Genomic DNA, 18,634 nt, shown 5'->3' on the forward strand with positions numbered 1-18,634 from the left:
AGCTGTAGCAATAGTAGCATGCAGGAATAAAAATTGTAATCCCATGTGTTGATTTTTGCCATCAAAATAGCACCAAAGCACAAAGCTCCATACTACAAAACCACCACCTATCACCACAATGTGGCCCACATCCTCACCATCACATCACTAATTCAACACCTCCCCCCCCCCCTACAGACCCCCCCACTAACCTCTGACCTCTAACACAGGACAGCCCAGGAGAAAGAAGTTTACCTGTATGCTGTCCAGTCAGGCCTGACCCACCAGCCAGGGTCTGTCATAGAGGACAGACAGTACCAGCTGGATGTCAAGGGAGTCTCTTGTTCCTCAGGTTAGCTGCTCTTTAATTCTCTTGTTCCTCAGATTAGCTGCTCTTTAATTCTTACTTGTTCCTCAGATTAGCTGCTCTTTAATTCTCTTGTTCCTCAGGTTTGCTGCTCTTTAATTCTTACTTGTTTGAAACTGCTTGGGAAAGATTTAGCTTAAATTTGATAATTTTTTGTACTATTGTTTGGAAGAATGCTCTACAAATAGTTAAAATAATTGAATACAATAATTACAATTAGTTAAAAAAATGTTGATACCCTTTCTAAACCTGATGGCCAATAGAGGTCAATTTTTCTGTGGCCTCATCAAATGAAGGGATAGAGTGGTCAGTTCTAGTCAGGAATGTCCAATAGGTACCCTTTAGAGCTGGGTTTACTCAGGAATGTCCTACTGTTGGGTACCATTCAAAGCTGGGTTGACTCAGGAATGTCCTATAGGCTCAATCAGAATAGAACTCTAGACTATTGAATTAGTTGTCAAATGCTCTACCACAATTGGTTGCACTCATTCAGTGGCCTAGTGGTAGAGAGCTGGACTGCTAACCTGTTAGTCTCAAGTTCAAATCCGGGTTCAACTTAGTAGACCGTCCCTGAGTCCACCCAACTCTGATAGGTACCTAACTCACTTTAGGGAAAGTAAAGGTAGCTGGGCACAGTGCTGACTACACTATCTCTTCATATGCCGAGGTCACAGAAACAAGTGAACTCTACTTCAGTTGCCCTGTAGACCGTCAGGTTTGAAAGAAAACTTTACATTCACATTTTGTTCCCAACTTGCAGGAGTGTGGGAGGATCTGGTGAATGAGGTCAGGCAGGGCAAGCTGCAGAAACCTGCCACAGGTTCCATGGTCCAGTTCCCTGCGCTGGAGTGGAACACCTTCTTGATGGACAGGTAATGTTTGAAACATCTCGTACACTCACAGTTCCCTGTAGTTTTAAAGTGGGCTACATTGTAAAATGTATTTGTTGTGTTGGTATCATCCACTGTAAAATGTATATGTTGTTTTGTTAGTTACTGGTTTGGTGAATGACCTTAGAGTTTGTTGAAACTTGTTTTACAATGTTGACAGTGTATCCCAGAAAAACAAGGACATCAGGCTTGTTCCCCTTGCTGCCCCATGTGACTTCTGCCTGGTGGTGGCGCCACCCATCACCTACACACCCCAGTGTGAGGAGCAAGACTTGGCTAGAAGTGTAAGTGGCTTGGTACCTCTTGTCTCCAGTGTTGAGCTAACTTTCATTTCAAATTGAATTTTATCAGACATGATCAGTTACATACAGTAGATGAACATTTAAATTTGCAAATAGAAATATATTTCTTCTATATAGCAGTTATTTGCAAAGCTTGAAGACAAGGAAATTGTATCTTTACACTTCTTAATTTTACAAATTATGATTTTTTTTCTGTAAAAATAAATAAAACTGCACAACACTACATCTGTACTTGTGTAACCTTGAACTTTGACCTTTGAATACCAGACCAAGCTAATCTGCGGCTACACAGCTGAGCTCAACGTCACCTCTGACCTTGACCTCTACATCAGCACCAATCAGATCCAGCTCCTCTCCGAGGTCACTGCCCAGTTCACCAAAAGCCTGTCCAGCCGCCCAGACCTTGCAGCCTCCCAAACTCTGACCGCCTCCCCCTCCCCCCTGCTCCATCGTGAGGCGAAGAAGACACGCCTCCAGCAGGTGGAGGCTGCAGTGGACAGTGGTGTGGAGAGTGACCTTTCAACCCTGACCCTTGACCGAGGTCAGCTAGCACCAGCCGTCCAGCACCTGCTGGTCCCTGGGGTGCAGAAGACAGAGGCCCAGAGAGGGCTGACCGAGGCCCACCACCACGATGTGGTGACCAGGGGTGGGTCACCACCTGCCATGGTCCCTGTGGATGTCCTGGTCACTGCTAGCAGGATATCCTGCACCGTCTACACACATAAGGTATCCAACTCTTCACTAGAAAATATAATTAATTAAACAAGCCTACACTGTACTACTCCTACCACTCCTAACTTTACTGTTTGGTTTTACATATTTTAATGCCCTGATCAAGTAATTTCTCTCATCCTTAAAGTTATTGTTTTTTAATTAAAGATTTTTATTAAACTTTTAACTTTCAACTTATTTAGGCCAATAACTTTAAAACTTTTATTAGTAAGTGTTTAATTTTTATTTATTTTTAACACGTGTACCTAATGAATGTTTTGCATTAGTAATGGATTTCAATTTTAAAACAGATACTAGAGGAAAGTGTTACTTTAGAAATGCCATTGTTTAGAGAAAACCAATCCCAACCTGCAAGGGAAGAAAAGTCTGATGTAAGGGACTGCACTCCAGACAACCTAGAAGTTATTTTAAGAAAGGGGGTCAAGGACACAAACATGGTTGAAGTTGAGGGCAGTAGAAGAGAAAGTGAAACAGGGAGCAGTGAACATCATGCTGAGATCACTGAGGAGACTAAAGTGAGTTGAAACTGTGCTGACATTTTTATATGCCAAATTTTTTTGAGTTTTTCCAGAAATTTATAGCAGCAGTAAAATAAAAATAAAGTAAATTGTTAATTTGTATTATGTAAGGAGATTTATTTTTTAAAACTTACGTTTTTTTCATTCAACTTAATCTTTATATGGTTCACTTTAATGTGTCCATTCCCCTTTCTAAAATCATAAATCTTAAACAGCAAATCAAAGAATTACTTAAAATAATGTCCCATTAAAAGAAAATAAACTAGTTTTGATTGGAACCTCTCTGTTTCTCCCCTGAAGTCCTATTATGAAGACAGTATAAGGAAGATTATCCCTGAGGGCAGTGCATGTATCATTCCATTTGCCTATGTGTACATCACACAACCCCATTGCCTGCTGGCAAGTCACAGCGCCAGGGAGCTGAGGCTTGAAGGATCCTGCTATGATGTTCTTGTTAAAGGGGCTTCAGACAAACATGTTTCACCCAGTGAGTGGCCAGATTTTTATACATTTTCAACCATAGTTTTATTTTTAACCTGCATAATAATAAAATGCACTATTTTTTCACAATGAATTAACACATCAATAGATGAGAGTACTGTGTTAACTCCATTAAAAGCCGCCTTGTGGATTAGAAATAAATTCATTCTTTTCAAACTGAACTGCTTGTAGAAATTGAAACTGTCTAAATCAAGACTATGCCAACAAATGGAAGACCTGGAGATAATCCCACACCATCCCAGATATTGATATAGCCAGTCAAGATTTGTTTGTTGTAAACTCTCCCCACACCATCCCAGATATTGCTATAGCCAGTCAAGATTTGTTTGTTGTAAACTCTCCCCACACCATCCCAGATATTGCTATAGCCAGTCAAGATTTGTTTGTTGTAAACTCTCCCCACACCATCCCAGATATTGCTATAGCCAGTCAAGATTTGTTTGTTGTAAACTCTCCCCACACCATCCCAGATATTGCTATAGCCAGTCAAGATTTGTTTGTTGTAAACTCTCCCCACACCATCCCAGATATTGCTATAGCCAGTCAAGATTTGTTTGTTGTAAACTCTCCCCACACCATCCCAGATATTGATATACTCAGTCAAGATTTGCCTGTTGTAAACTCTCCCCACAGTTGATGAGTACCACACCATCCCAGACTGTACAGACTTCAACGTCCATTGGCTGGAGACCAGACCTGGTCAGCCCCACCCTTACACTGGCATCCCCCCCTCCCTGCTGACAGTCAGGTTCACCAAAGATTCTTCCAATCCTGGTTGGTTTATGTTTTGTTCATTTGTGACTCCTAGCCTTACTTCAGCTGTTTTGTTCACTAATAGAATGTCCTACAAGACACATCTAACTTAGACTAAAAAAATGTCCTACCTGTATAAGCAACATTTAGACTAAAAAAATGTCCTACCGTATAAGCATGTCCTATCAACTGTCCACCAGACACTGTGAGCATACAGATAGAGCGCCCCCTGTGTGTGAAGGTGAGTCAGCTGGCTGTGGAACAAATCTCATCTTTCACCTCCCAACTCCTGGACATGCTGGCACACGGTGTGGGGGAGATGAAGCCAGAACCCAGGGGAGCTGAGGTCAAGGTCAGCCAGACCAGGCAGCAATCAGGTGAGTGTCAGGTGGTGACAGTTAAACAAAAGTGTGTCCTGCACTTATGTGACACATTTTTTAAAATGGGTATCCACCTGTGAAATCTCATTTGCTATTGAGACTAAATTTGACATTTTGATTTTGAACTAGAAGTGAAAACTTTTTTAAAAAGTAGCGTCTATCTCAGAGCCAGAAGCATCAGCTTTATATGCTGTTACTGAAACTTGTTGTCACTCAATTACAAAATGTCTTTCATGAAGAGTTTAAAGCAAAATGTTTTCCAGGTGTGTTGAGTCTAGCTGAAAGGTTTAAAACAAAATGTTTTCCAGGTGTGTTGAGTCTAGCTGAAAGGTTTAAAACAAAATATTTTTCCAGGTGTGTTGAGCCTAGCTGAAAGGTTTAAAGCAAAATATTTTTCCAGGTGTGTTGAGCCTAGCTGAAAGGTTTAAAGAAAAATGTTTCTGAAAGGTTTAAAGAAAAATTTTTTCCAGGTGTGTTGAGTCTAGCTGAAAGGTTTAAAGCAAAATATTTTTCCAGGTGTGTTGAGTCTAGCTGAAAGGTTTAAAACAAAATATTTTCCAGGTGTGTTGAGTCTAGCTGAAAGGTTTAAAACAAAATATTTTTCCAGGTGTGTTGAGTCTAGCTGAAAGGTTTAAAGCAAAATATTTTCCAGGTGTGTTGAGTCTAGCTGAAAGGTTTAAAGCAAAATATTTTTCCAGGTGTGTTGAGTCTAGCTGAAAGGTTTAAAACAAAATATTTTCCAGGTGTGTTGAGTCTAGCTGAAAGGTTTAAAACAAAATATTTTTCCAGGTGTGTTGAGTCTAGCTGAAAGGTTTAAAACAAAATATTTTCCAGGTGTGTTGAGTCTAGCTGAAAGGTTTAAAGCAAAATATTTTTCCAGGTGTGTTGAGTCTAGCTGAAAGGTTTAAAACAAAATATTTTCCAGGTGTGTTGAGCCTAGCTGAAAGGTTTAAAGAAAAAATTTTCTGAAAGGTTTAAAGCAAAATATTTTTCCAGGTGTGTTGAGCCTAGCTGAAAGGTTTAAAGCAAAATATTTTTCCAAGTGTGTTGAGTCTAGCTGAAAGGTTTAAAACAAAATATTTTTCCAGGTGTGTTGAGCCTAGCTGAAAGGTTTGAGCTCAGGTCTGCCCAGTTGGTTGTTGTTGTGGAGATGGGGGACAGTGTGGGGGTCACTGGGTCCGTGGAGGGCATGACCCTAGAAGCAGACGTCAGAAAACTGACATCTGGTAAGGTCAAGCTCTTTGTATATCTCTACAGGAACCATTTAAATGTCAGCCTGCATCAAAACAATAATTTTATAAGTAAAATTATCAGTGGTTATTTACTATTTCTCAACTCATTTTTAATACTTTACTGTATTAGAAAGCTACAAACAACAAAATAGGCAAATTAAGTTTTCAAAGATCAATTAATTACTACCCCACTAATTTAGAAAATTAAATGTATTAAATATTATTATTAAATATTAATTTTTTTCGTTTTAAAGTTGGGAATATTTCTAGATTTCTGTTTAAAAGTTTGAGTTTGTTTTAAATATAAAGGTTTATCCTTTTTTATGTTTGTTTTCCCCCAAATGTTCAGATGATCACCCTTCCTTTGATGGTCATCTCCAACTCAAGGACATCTTGGTCAAGACAAGTTATGAGAGAAAGTCCAGACAAGTCGTCGGCCCATTTTCTCTCAACTCAGACGCAGTTCTCACCTGGGTACCAACTGGCAGAGACCACTTTTTCCCTCAGGTAAGTTGCCAGTCAGGGTTGTACCAGTACATGAACTCTTCCCAGGTAAGTTGCCAGTTAGGATAGTACCTGGACATGACTTTTTCCCAGGTAAGTTGCCAGTTAGGATAGTACCTGGACATGACTTCTTCCTCAGGTAAGTTGCCAGTTAGGATAGTACCTGGACATGTAACGGACACCAATCTATCAGCCAGATAGATGGCGAACGCTCCCGGATTCGTTTAACTGATTACACACAGATGGCGACTAGCCTAAATAAAAGAAAGTTAACACACTAGTTCGCTAGGACTCGTAATTGATGTCTAGGGGAAACACTAGAGAAACTACTGATGCCAACAATACCTTTAATCTGCATATAACTTGCAATGAGTGTACAAAGTCGTGGCAGAACACTAGATTTATACAAGAATAAAATGAATTTACAGAATGAACAAAACCCAACTTACAATTCGTGGGAAAAAATAGTATGATACACTATCACAGCTTTTAACACTTCAGAAAAATCACCACAGTATACACAACACTGCTATAAGCATAAAGAATTACTTAACCACAATTAATATAATAATATGCTACTTAAACAACTTAGTACTACGCGGCAACACACAGGGCTTATGTCTCTTCAACGACGTCTGATCAATGAACTGCCTCGAGACACCTGTGGGCAGTCTATTTATAGACTTAGGCAACATGGAAGGTCACCTTCAAATCATAAGGCCATTGGTTGGGGTGGTCATCTGGTCTGAATCAATCAATCATCTCTTGATGGAAAATTTCTGAGTCTAAGACTCTCTTAGTAAGACAGCGGAAAAAACCGGTCATTGCACCACAGACCATATATGGTATTATAACAAATGTAAAAATAAAACATTACTAGACCTAAGTAGGTCACAGACATGACTTTTTCCCAGGTAAGTTGCCAGTTAGGATAGTACCTGGACATGACTTCTTCCTCAGGTAAGTTGCCAGTTAGGATAGTACCTGGACATGACTTTTTCCCAGGTAAGTTGCCAGTTAGGATAGTACCTGGACATGACTTTTTCCCAGGTAAGTTGCCAGTTAGGATAGTACCTGGACATGACTTCTTCCTCAGGTAAGTTGCCAGTTAGGATAGTACCTGGACATGACTTTTTCCCAGGTAAGTTGCCAGTTAGGATAGTACCTGGACATGACTTCTTCCTCAGGTAAGTTGCCAGTTAGGATAGTACCTGGACATGACTTTTTCCCAGGTAAGTTGCCAGTTAGGATAGTACCTGGACATGACTTCTTCCTCAGTTAAGTTGCCAGTTAGGATAGTACCTGGACATGACTTTTTCCCAGGTAAGTTGCCAGTCAGGGTTGTACCAGTACATGAACTCTTCCCCAGGTAAGTTGCCAGTCAGGGTTGTACCTGGACAGGACTTTTTCCTCAGGTAAGTTGCCAGTTAGGATAGTACCTGGACATGACTTTTTCCAAAGTAAGTTGCCAGTTAGGATAGTACCTGGACACAGTTTTTCCTTAGACCAGTTACCCTGTAGATTAACTGGACACTGGTAAAAAATTCTTCTATTTGTTCATCATTATAAAAACATTACTGCTAAAACTTTTATCTTTTTACATGTTTGTTGAAAAAATATCATTTACAAGTCTCTATACTAGTTAGGCCTACTTCCATGTTAGATTATATAAGATCGTATTTTATTTTTTCTTGAACGTTGCCAGGTACTTTTTGTTGTGGAAACCAATTTGATACTTGCCACATTTGGCCAGGAGCATTTATTTTGCATCAATGAGTTCATCCAACAAGTCAACAAATTAACACAGGTAACTAAGATTTTATCAGCAGTTTTCTTTGAGGGCAGGTCTAATCAAAGAATTGCTTTAAGCTTCAAATATCGATGTATAACTTTAAAATTTTCTTTTTAACTTATAACAGGTGTTGGAAATTTAAATCACCCTTCAAAATTTAAAAAAATAATTTTTTTTAAGAAATGGACAATATATGCTTTAGGTAGAATAATTTCCTACACACATATTACACCAAAATTATTTTACACCTCCAGAAACTGATTGGCAGCAACAATGCGATGAAATCCAAAGAACAAGCTGCAGACACCAAATTGCAAAAAGTTGCTCCATATTTTGTACAGGACAGAAGTCATGATGACCTCCGAAGTGGGGGGTTTCAGTTCATAGAAGGGCCAGGTACAGCCATTCTTTTCTTTTTTTTATCAACTCTTTGTACTGCTTTACATACAGCTACTGTCTACTTTCTTATCAACTATTTGTACTGCTTTACACACAGCTACTGTCTACTTTCTTATCAACTATTTGTACTGCTTTACATACAGCTACTGTCTAATTTCTTGTCAACTATTTGTACTGCATTACATACAGCTACTGTCTACTTTCTTATCAACTATTTGTACTGCTTCACACAAAGCTACTGTCTACTTTCTTATCAACTATTTGTACTGCATTACATACAGCTACTGTCTACTTTCTTGTCAACTATTTGTACTGCTTCACACACAGCTACTGTCTAATTTCTTATCAACTATTTGTACTGCTTTTCACACACACAGCCAATGTCTACTTTCTTATCAACTATTTGTACTGCTTTACACACAGCTACTGTCTACTTTCTTGTCAAATATTTGTACTGCATTACATACAGCTACTGTCTACTTTCTTATCAACATTTTGTCATTGTTTGTTATATACATTTTTAGCACAGACAATTCATCTTTTCTACCATTTTGTCATGTCCATATTTCTCCATGCACAGACAACTCCTCAGTTCTGCCATTTTGTCATGTCCATATTTTTCCCTGCACAGACAACTCCTCAGTTCCGCCATTTTGTCATGTCCATATTTTTCCCTGCACAGACAACTCCTCAGTTCCGCCATTTTGTCATGTCCATATTTCTCCATGCACAGACAACTCCTCAGTTCTGCCATTTTGTCATGTCCATATTTTTCCATGCACAGACAACTCTTCAGTTCTGCCATTTTGTCATGTCCATATTTTTCCATGCACAGACAACTCAGTTCTGCCATTTTGTCATGTCCATATTTTTCCATGCACAGACAACTCCTCAGTTCTGCCATTTTGTCATGTCCATATTTTTCCATGCACAGACAACTCCTCAGTTCTGCCATTTTGTCATGTCCATATTTTTCCATGCACAGACAACTCTTCAGTTCTGCCATTTTGTCATGTCCATATTTTTCCATGCACAGACAACTCAGTTCTGCCATTTTGTCATGTCCATATTTTTCCATGCACAGACAACTCCTCAGTTCTGCCATTTTGTCATGTCCATATTTTTCCATGCACAGACAACTCTTCAGTTCTGCCATTTTGTCATGTCCATATTTTTCCATGCACAGACAGCTCCTCAGTTCTGCCATTTTGTCATGTCCATATTTCTCCATGCACAGACAACTCCTCAGTTCTGCCATTTTGTCATGTCCATATTTTTCCCTTCACAGAGAACTCCTCAGTTCTACCATTTTGTCATGTCCATATTTCTCCATGCACAGACAACTCCTCAGTTCTACCATTTTGTCATGTCCATATTTCTCCATGCACAGACAACTCCTCAGTTCTACCATTTTGTCATGTCCATATTTGTCCATGCACAGACAACTCAGTTCTGCCATTTTGTCATGTCCATATTTTTCCATGCACAGACAACTCCTCAGTTCTGCCATTTTGTCATGTCCATATTTGTCCATGCACAGACAACTCAGTTCTGCCATTTTGTCATGTCCATATTTTTCCATGCACAGACAACTCCTCAGTTCTGCCATTTTGTCATGTCCATATTTCTCCATGCACAGACAACTCCTCAGTTCTGCCATTTTGTCATGTCCATATTTTTCCATGCACAGACAACTCAGTTCTGCCATTTTGTCATGTCCATATTTGTCCATGCACAGACAACTCCTCAGTTCTGCCATTTTGTCATGTCCATATTTGTCCATGCACAGACAACTCCTCAGTTCTGCCATTTTGTCATGTCCATATTTGTCCATGCACAGACAACTCAGTTCTGCCATTTTGTCATGTCCATATTTTTCCATGCACAGACAACTCAGTTCTGCCATTTTGTCATGTCCATATTTCTCCATGCACAGACAACTCCTAAGTTCTGCCATTTTGTCATGTCCATATTTGTCCATGCACAGACAACTCAGTTCTGCCATTTTGTCATGTCCATATTTTTCCATTGTAACGTCCCCTATCTATCAGCCAAATAGACGGTGAACGTCCCCGGATTCTTTTTTCGGGGTCATATGCAAATGCCTTACGGCCTAAGTGGATGAACACTAACACAACGGCACACTAGGGCTCGAATTCAATGTCTAGGGTAAACTAGTGATACTATTGTAATTAACACTCATCCAATCTACATACAACTTTAATCAGCGAACACAGTTGTGGCAAAACACAAGGTTGAACTAGTTAAAATATTTAATGTATAAAATATCAAAACACAACTTACAAAATGTAGGAAAAACACTATCACAGATTTCTACACTGTCTAAATAACTACAGGCCACACAACACTGCTATAGCTTCTAGAATAACTCAGCGACGAGTAATATTATACTAGAAGCCTAAATCAACTTAAGAAAGCAAGGCACACACAGGACTTAAGTTCTCTCACGTTCAAATGGTCAGAGTCTATAGCCGGACAATATGGACGGCTGCCTGATCAAGGTAAAATCGCACTGTAGACTGCCTCGTGTTGCGAGTGTGCGGGGCAATTAAAGACTTCTGCAACAGGGGAGATTATCCTCAACTCATGTAGCCATTGGTTGGGATGGTCATCTGATTAGAATCATTCAATCAGATCTTAATGGAAAATTTCTATGTCTTAGACCCCTTAATAAGTCAGTGGAAATTTTCCGGTTGTTGCACAATCACTCCATATAAGGTATTATACAATGTCAAAATAAAAATAGAACCTGACTCGACCTAAGTAGGTCACATCCCCTCCCTTTTTGGAAGTGACAGATAGGTTCCACAAAAACATACATAAGGAACCAATCTGGCAATGAAATAAAAAAAATGTTTTACAAATGTAGGCAATCAAAATCATAATACCAGATGAAAATATCCCTGAACATAAAAGGGAAGTAACTCCAACTTTTACAATTGGTAAAAGGGAAGTAACCCTTCAAAAAGTAATTATACATCAAAATCCCTCAAAAAAGGGTATTACAATTTTTCCATGAGGATATTAAAGTGGTAAACCCGCCAGGTTAAGACCTTTATTTCAATGACTAGCTACAATATCAATTGAGTCATATGAGACATATTATTATAAAAGATTACATAGAATCAAAAACCACCTTTAATTAAGGTTCACCTGAAAATAAACAAAATGTTCAACAGGTTTGGAATTTTGAAAAAATCAAAAATCATACCACTCATTTTCATGTGAGAACACAACACTTGTGTATGGTCTTAATAAACCACAAAACATGTCACATGATTAATGTGTGCAATAAGATTTTACATCCTTGACAAACAATCAGCCACAACATTATCACTACCCTTAATGTGTGAAATTTCCAGATTAAAATTTTGGAAATATAAGCACCACCTCAATATTCTTTGATTTGTCTGTCCTAACTTAGAGGTAAATTTCAGGGGATCATGGTCAGAAAACACTCTGACTGGATTGGCTGAAGAAGAGACATAGACTTCAAAATGTTGTAATGACAAAACCAAAGCTAAAGCCTCTTTTTCAATAGTAGAATAATTCTTTTGGTTTTCATTTAACTTCCTGGAAAAAAAGGCAATGGGATGGTCAATTCCCATGTTGTCTTCTTGAAATAGGACTGAGCCAATGGCTAAGTTGCTAGCATCAATGGCAAGTTTAAAGGGCTTGCTGAAATTTGGTGCAGCCATAACAGGAGCATTAGATAGAAATGACTTAATGGTAAAAAAAGCTTCTTGACATTTATCTGACCATTCAAACTCAACACCCTTTTTCAATAATGCAGTAAGAGGTTCAGCAATAGCTGAAAAGTTTTGACAGAACCGTCTATAGTAACCAGCCATCCCAAGGAACTTTTTGATTTCTTTACAATTTTTGGGAGGTGGTAACCTTACAATAGCATCTACTTTAGCTTCAATGGGCCGAACTTGGTTCGTTCCCACTTGATAACCCAAATAGGTAATTGAAGCTTTACAGAAATCACTTTTATGTAAGTTTACAGTAAAATTCACTTCAGACAATTTTCTAAAAAGGTTAGTCAACTGAACAATATGTTCTTCAAAAGTATTAGAAAATACAACTGTATCATCTATGTAGGCCTCACATGGGTCTATGTCAGCAATGACAGAGTTAATGACTCTCTGGAAAGTTTGACCAGCATTTCGCATACCAAAGGGCATACGTTTGTATCTATAAAAACCATTAGGGGTTACAAAAGCAGATATTTCTTTTGCACGGTCAGATAAGGGGATTTGCCAGTATCCTGAAAGTAAATCAATTTTGGAAATTATCTTAGCCTGACCAACTTTATCAATAACGTCCTCTATCCGAGGTAATGGATAGGAATCAGCTTTGGTGAGCGCATTTACCTTCCTAAAGTCGGTCACAAACCTGAAAGATCCACCGTCTTTCGGGACTAGGAGACATGGGGAACTCCAGTTGCTGAAACTGGGCTCAATGATATCATTCTTGAGCATATAGTCAATTTCATCCTTTATCAAAGCAGCTTTTTCCGGGTTAACTCTATAGGGGTGTTGTTTAATGGGTTTTGCGTCACCTACGTCTACATCATGAGGTGGAACCTTCGCTTCTTTGGGGACATCCCCAAAAATCGAGGGAAATGTCTCAAATAACTGAGACAATCTCTGGTTTTTCTCTGTGGACAAGTGCATAAGGTGGACATTCAAATTATCTAAAAAGGAAGAATTTACCAATTTTGGGGGTTTCAATTTATCATGTATCACATCATCAGAAACATTTGAACATACAGGTAAAGTAATTTTAGCTGTGGAATGAAAATTGTTACAATTATCATAATACTTTTTCAGTGAGTTAACATGATACACTGTCTGTTTCTTTCTTCTGTCGGGTGTATTGACAACATAGTTCAAATCACTTAATTTTGAATGCACAGTAAAGGGTCCACCATATCTCAAGGATAACGCATTGTTCAGATTAGGCACTAGCACAAGAACTTTGTCGCCTGGATTGAATGTTCGTTTACGAGAACTCTTATCATACAGTCCTTTCATTCTCACTTGGGCCTTTCTTAAGTTCTTGTGAGCCATTTCGCACACGGCTTTCAGTCGAACGTGAAAATCGTCAAAGTTTTCCACAGGATGATCACTGGTACCTGTCCAACGTTCGTGTATCAGCTTCAGGGGGCCACGGACAGAATGTCCAAACACAAGTTGAAAAGGCGAGTAGCCTAAAGAGTCCTGGACACAGTCCCTCGCGGCGAAAATAATCCAAGGAACAGACTCATCCCATTGGGTGTTACTATTAGCGAACGTTCTTAACATGGTTTTGAGGGTTTGGTGGAACCTCTCAAGTACGCCTTGAGACTGAGGGTGGTAGGCTGAGCTGGTGATGTGGGTAACGCCTAGCTTGGCTAGTGCTTCCTGAAAATGGTGACTGGTGAAGTTGCTGCCTTGATCTGTTTGCACGATTCTAGGTAATCCAAAGGTAGTGAAGAACCGGGTCATGGCTCTGACTACAGTCTTTGCCTTAATGTTCCGTAAGGGAATCGCCTCGGGAAAACGGGTACTTGAACACATAAAGGTAAGTAGGTACTCGTTGCCCGCCTTGGTTTTAGGCAAGGGACCTACACAGTCCATGACGATTTTAGAAAAAGGTTCTTCTAATACAGGAATCGGACTCAAAGGGGCCCTAGGAATTGTCTGGTTTGGCTTTCCGGCCAACTGACAGTTCGAGCAACTTCTGCAGTAACGCGACACATCTTTTCTCATTTTGGGCCAAAAGAACAGTTCTTTGATCTTCGCCGTCGTTTTAGTGACTCCTGGGTGCGCTGACATTGGATGGTCATGTGCCAGCTTAAGTATTTCATGCCGATAAGGTGGAGGGACCCACAGCTGGTTTTTACCCAACCATGGTTCGGCTGGTGAGGCATTCACTGGTATAGCGCGACGAAAGAAAAGGCCGTTCTCGGAGAAATATTCTCCATCGTCAGATGATAGAGATTTTTCGACCGTTGCTTTGAGTTCCGCGTCGACTTGTTGAGCTTTAATGATGTCTTCCTGAGATATCCTCAGGGGTAAGCCCAGACTTGTGTTTTCTGGAAGCATAGACTCCAATTTGGGAGTCGAATTTCTTGACGATGATGGCGGGTGTGGTTCAGACGTTGTGTCAGCCAATTGTTTGGTCTGGCTTCTTGTCACCGCACATGCAGGATACAGTTCATTATCATTATCTGGAACTGTTGACAAAGGGTCTGAAACCGTACAGGGGTATACTTTGCTGCCCGCAAGGTCATTCCCTAGAAGTAGGTGTACCCCTGGGACAGGAATACTATCTATCACACCTAAAATGACCTCACCTTCGACGAGATGATGTTTCAGGGCAAACATGTGTAGAGGGACGACAGTAGATTTTGTCCCCACTCCCTGGATAATGGAAATCCTTCCGGTGTTCGTCTCAGGTGTAATGTCCATTGAACTTTTCAAAAGGAGTGATTGTGACGCTCCTGTGTCTCTTAGGACGGTGATATTCCGCTGAGACAACGGATCACCTGGTTTGCTAATGATGGCTTCGGCAATAAAAGATGAAAAGTCAACTTTTCTCGATCCCTCGAGATCGGTAGACTCGGAAGAAACTGGATGGTGGCGAGAACAGTCAAAATGTGACTGCACATAATGTGTGGAGACTTGACTACCTTCTTGCTGACACTTAGGGTTAGAGTCCTTTAGAATTCTAGAGTTCATAGTTGAACTGGCTGCTTGAGGGGGTAGAGCATAGTGCGCAGAAGTACGCACCACCTCTCTGTTATATTGACGACGTTTGTAACAGTCCTTGACAAGATGACCAGGCCTTTTGCAGAACTGGCATACTGCTCGACGATTGAGAGTTGATCTTGGTTTCTCTCTGGACTGTAATGCCTTCACGTGTTGGCCAACAGGAGGATTGCTGCCAAAAAGGGGAAGCACAGGGTTGAGGCGGTTTCCTGACACTGGTGGTTTCTTATGCACCAACATATATGTGTCAGCCGACTCAGCAGCCTTCTGGATGTCAGTTATCTTGTTATCCAGTATGTGTAGTCGTATCTCTTCAGGCAGGGACGATAGGAATTCTTCCCTTAGGATAAGTGACCTGAGTTTCTCAAACTCAGAAACTTCCTCAGAGTGTAGCCACCTTGAGAATATTTTCTCCTTTTCAAAGAGAAATTCCACATATGATTGAGTGGGTGACTTGCGGAGTGTTCGGAATTTTGTCCGATAGGCCTCGGGCGTCAGTGCGTAGGCCTTCAAAATGGCAGTCTTGACCAAACTATAGTTATTTTGAACGTCGTGAGAGAGTGCCTGGTATGTTTTTGCAGCTTTCCCAGTAAGGACCGAACTCAATAAAGCAGTAATGGAAGTTTCGGGCCATTCACATGTCTTCGCTAAACTCTCAAACGAGTTAAAGAAAACGACCAAATCTGTTTCATCAAACTTAGGAACTAATTTCCCAAATTTGGCAATCACTTGCCCTACCGACAACTTTTTTGGATCTACCGGAGAAGTGACATCACTAACTTGACCAAACTCTAATTCCAACCTCCTCTTATCTAAAGCAATTTTAGCCTCTAACTCCTGTTTCTCTAAAGCAATTCTAGCTTCTAATTCTATCTTCTCTAGAGGTTTCTCCTCGCGGAGTAACACCCCAGCCAACAAACTTTCATCAAATACCCCTTCATTAATAAAATGAACAACAACTTTATCTCTCAACACTTCTGACTTCTGCGTAACAGAATAATCCAATTTCAATTCCTTAACAACACTAATCAAAACTTTTCTACTCAACTTCTCGACCTCTTCAAAAGTAGGATTAGCCAAAAAAGACTCCATAACACTAACTTTCAAATCACAACAAGCCTAGGTTCACTAACTTAACACGGTGCGTTGAGCCGTGTACTTGACCTCCTATCGTGACACGTCTGGCTGTTGACCTAGATAACTCTATGCTTGCGCGCGTTGTCAGAACACTGCGCTACTGGATATAAAAACAACTAAATCCAACTAACCTTAGTATTTAATTGATATGACCAACAACTGGAACGACAGACTAAATCCCGGACGAGCCCCCACTTTGTAACGTCCCCTATCTATCAGCCAAATAGACGGTGAACGTCCCCGGATTCTTTTTTCGGGGTCATATGCAAATGCCTTACGGCCTAAGTGGATGAACACTAACACAACGGCACACTAGGGCTCGAATTCAATGTCTAGGGTAAACTAGTGATACTATTGTAATTAACACTCATCCAATCTACATACAACTTTAATCAGCGAACACAGTTGTGGCAAAACACAAGGTTGAACTAGTTAAAATATTTAATGTATAAAATATCAAAACACAACTTACAAAATGTAGGAAAAACACTATCACAGATTTCTACACTGTCTAAATAACTACAGGCCACACAACACTGCTATAGCTTCTAGAATAACTCAGCGACGAGTAATATTATACTAGAAGCCTAAATCAACTTAAGAAAGCAAGGCACACACAGGACTTAAGTTCTCTCACGTTCAAATGGTCAGAGTCTATAGCCGGACAATATGGACGGCTGCCTGATCAAGGTAAAATCGCACTGTAGACTGCCTCGTGTTGCGAGTGTGCGGGGCAATTAAAGACTTCTGCAACAGGGGAGATTATCCTCAACTCATGTAGCCATTGGTTGGGATGGTCATCTGATTAGAATCATTCAATCAGATCTTAATGGAAAATTTCTATGTCTTAGACCCCTTAATAAGTCAGTGGAAATTTTCCGGTTGTTGCACAATCACTCCATATAAGGTATTATACAATGTCAAAATAAAAATAGAACCTGACTCGACCTAAGTAGGTCACACCATGCACAGACAACTCTTCAGTTCTGCCATTTTGTCATGTCCATATTTTTCCATGCACAGACAACTCCTCAGTTCTGCCATTTTGTCATGTCCATATTTTTCCATGCACAGACAACTCTTCAGTTCTGCCATTTTGTCATGTCCATATTTTTCCATGCACAGACAACTCAGTTCTGCCATTTTGTCATGTCCATATTTTTCCATGCACAGACAACTCAGTTCTGCCATTTTGTCATGTCCATATTTTTCCATGCACAGACAACTCAGTTCTGCCATTTTGTCATGTCCATATTTCTCCATGCACAGACAACTCCTCAGTTCTGCCATTTTGTCATGTCCATATTTGTCCATGCACAGACAACTCAGTTCTGCCATTTTGTCATGTCCATATTTTTCCATGCACAGACAACTCCTCAGTCCTGCCGAGCCCAAATGAAATCATCTTCAGCCAGGGTGGGGCAGGTGACAGCAGCAGCATGACCTGGTGCTACCCCCACCCCCGGGTCCTGACCGCCATCCACCTGATACCTGTGCCGTTCTACCTGTCTGCCAGCACCCAGTCCCTGAACAGCAGCACTACAGGTGCTTCTACAGTAAGTACTGAGTGCTTCTTTCATAGCACATTTAGTGTACTCAGTGCTACATTGGTGCTACTGGTGCATCTACAGTAAGTACTAAGTACATTTACTGTACTCAGTCCTACATTGGTGCTTCTACAGTAAGTACTGAGTGCTTCTTTAATAGCACATTTAGTGTACTCAGTGCTACATTGGTGCTACTGGTGCATCTACAGTAAGTACTAAGTACATTTACTGTACTCAGTCCTACATTGGTGCTTCTACAGTAAGTACAGAGTGCTTCTTTAATAGCACATTTAGTGTACTCAGTGCTACATTGGTGCTACAGGTGCATCTACAGTAAGTACTGAGTGCTTCTTTAATAGCACATTTAGTGTACTCAGTGCTACATTGGTGCTACAGTGGGCACCATCTGCTGCCACCTACCCCTGATGGTCCTACTCAGGGATTGAGATTGTAGAACCACTCATTGTGTACAGCCTGTTTCACCACGCTCTCCCCCTCCCCCACCCAACACTGCTGGTGTATGTAATGTCTCTATATGTTGCTGATCCCCTCCTGCACTAAGTGTGTCAATCTGTTTCACCTGTTTCTCACATAAGTCCTAATCTGTTTGGCCACTGTTTCTCACCTAATCTGTTTGGCCACTGTTTCTTACCTAATCTGTTTGGCCACTGTTTCTCACCTAATCTGTTTGGCCACTGTTTCTCACCTAATCTGTTTGACCACTGTTTCTTACCTAATCTGTTTCTCACCTAATCTGATTGGCCACTGTTTCTCACCTAATCTGTTTGGCCAATGTTTCTCACCTAACCTGTTTGGCCACTG

At 40.3% G+C, this 18,634-nt stretch overlaps 1 protein-coding gene across 1 annotated transcript in view; it reads left to right on the forward strand.

The window, feature by feature from the left end:
• The window catches only part of LOC131954953 (intermembrane lipid transfer protein VPS13B), a 75,809-nt gene that overhangs the window by 25,800 nt on the left and 31,375 nt on the right, over window positions 1-18,634 (forward strand). Inside the window, exons 27-39 of the mRNA XM_059318803.1 lie at window positions 210-331; window positions 1,107-1,218; window positions 1,397-1,520; window positions 1,806-2,264; window positions 2,561-2,785; window positions 3,089-3,275; window positions 3,923-4,063; window positions 4,243-4,419; window positions 5,511-5,648; window positions 6,004-6,161; window positions 7,864-7,965; window positions 8,205-8,346; window positions 17,634-17,821. Of these exons, the coding sequence (XP_059174786.1) occupies window positions 210-331; window positions 1,107-1,218; window positions 1,397-1,520; window positions 1,806-2,264; window positions 2,561-2,785; window positions 3,089-3,275; window positions 3,923-4,063; window positions 4,243-4,419; window positions 5,511-5,648; window positions 6,004-6,161; window positions 7,864-7,965; window positions 8,205-8,346; window positions 17,634-17,821 (2,275 nt within the window). The remainder of the gene's footprint in view (window positions 1-209; window positions 332-1,106; window positions 1,219-1,396; window positions 1,521-1,805; window positions 2,265-2,560; window positions 2,786-3,088; window positions 3,276-3,922; window positions 4,064-4,242; window positions 4,420-5,510; window positions 5,649-6,003; window positions 6,162-7,863; window positions 7,966-8,204; window positions 8,347-17,633; window positions 17,822-18,634) is intronic.

The sequence above is a fragment of the Physella acuta genome, unplaced genomic scaffold (genome assembly GCF_028476545.2).
Source record: "Physella acuta isolate Inbredline_101_S28 unplaced genomic scaffold, ASM2847654v3 ptg001044l, whole genome shotgun sequence".
Taxonomy (NCBI): Eukaryota; Metazoa; Mollusca; class Gastropoda; family Physidae; genus Physella; species Physella acuta.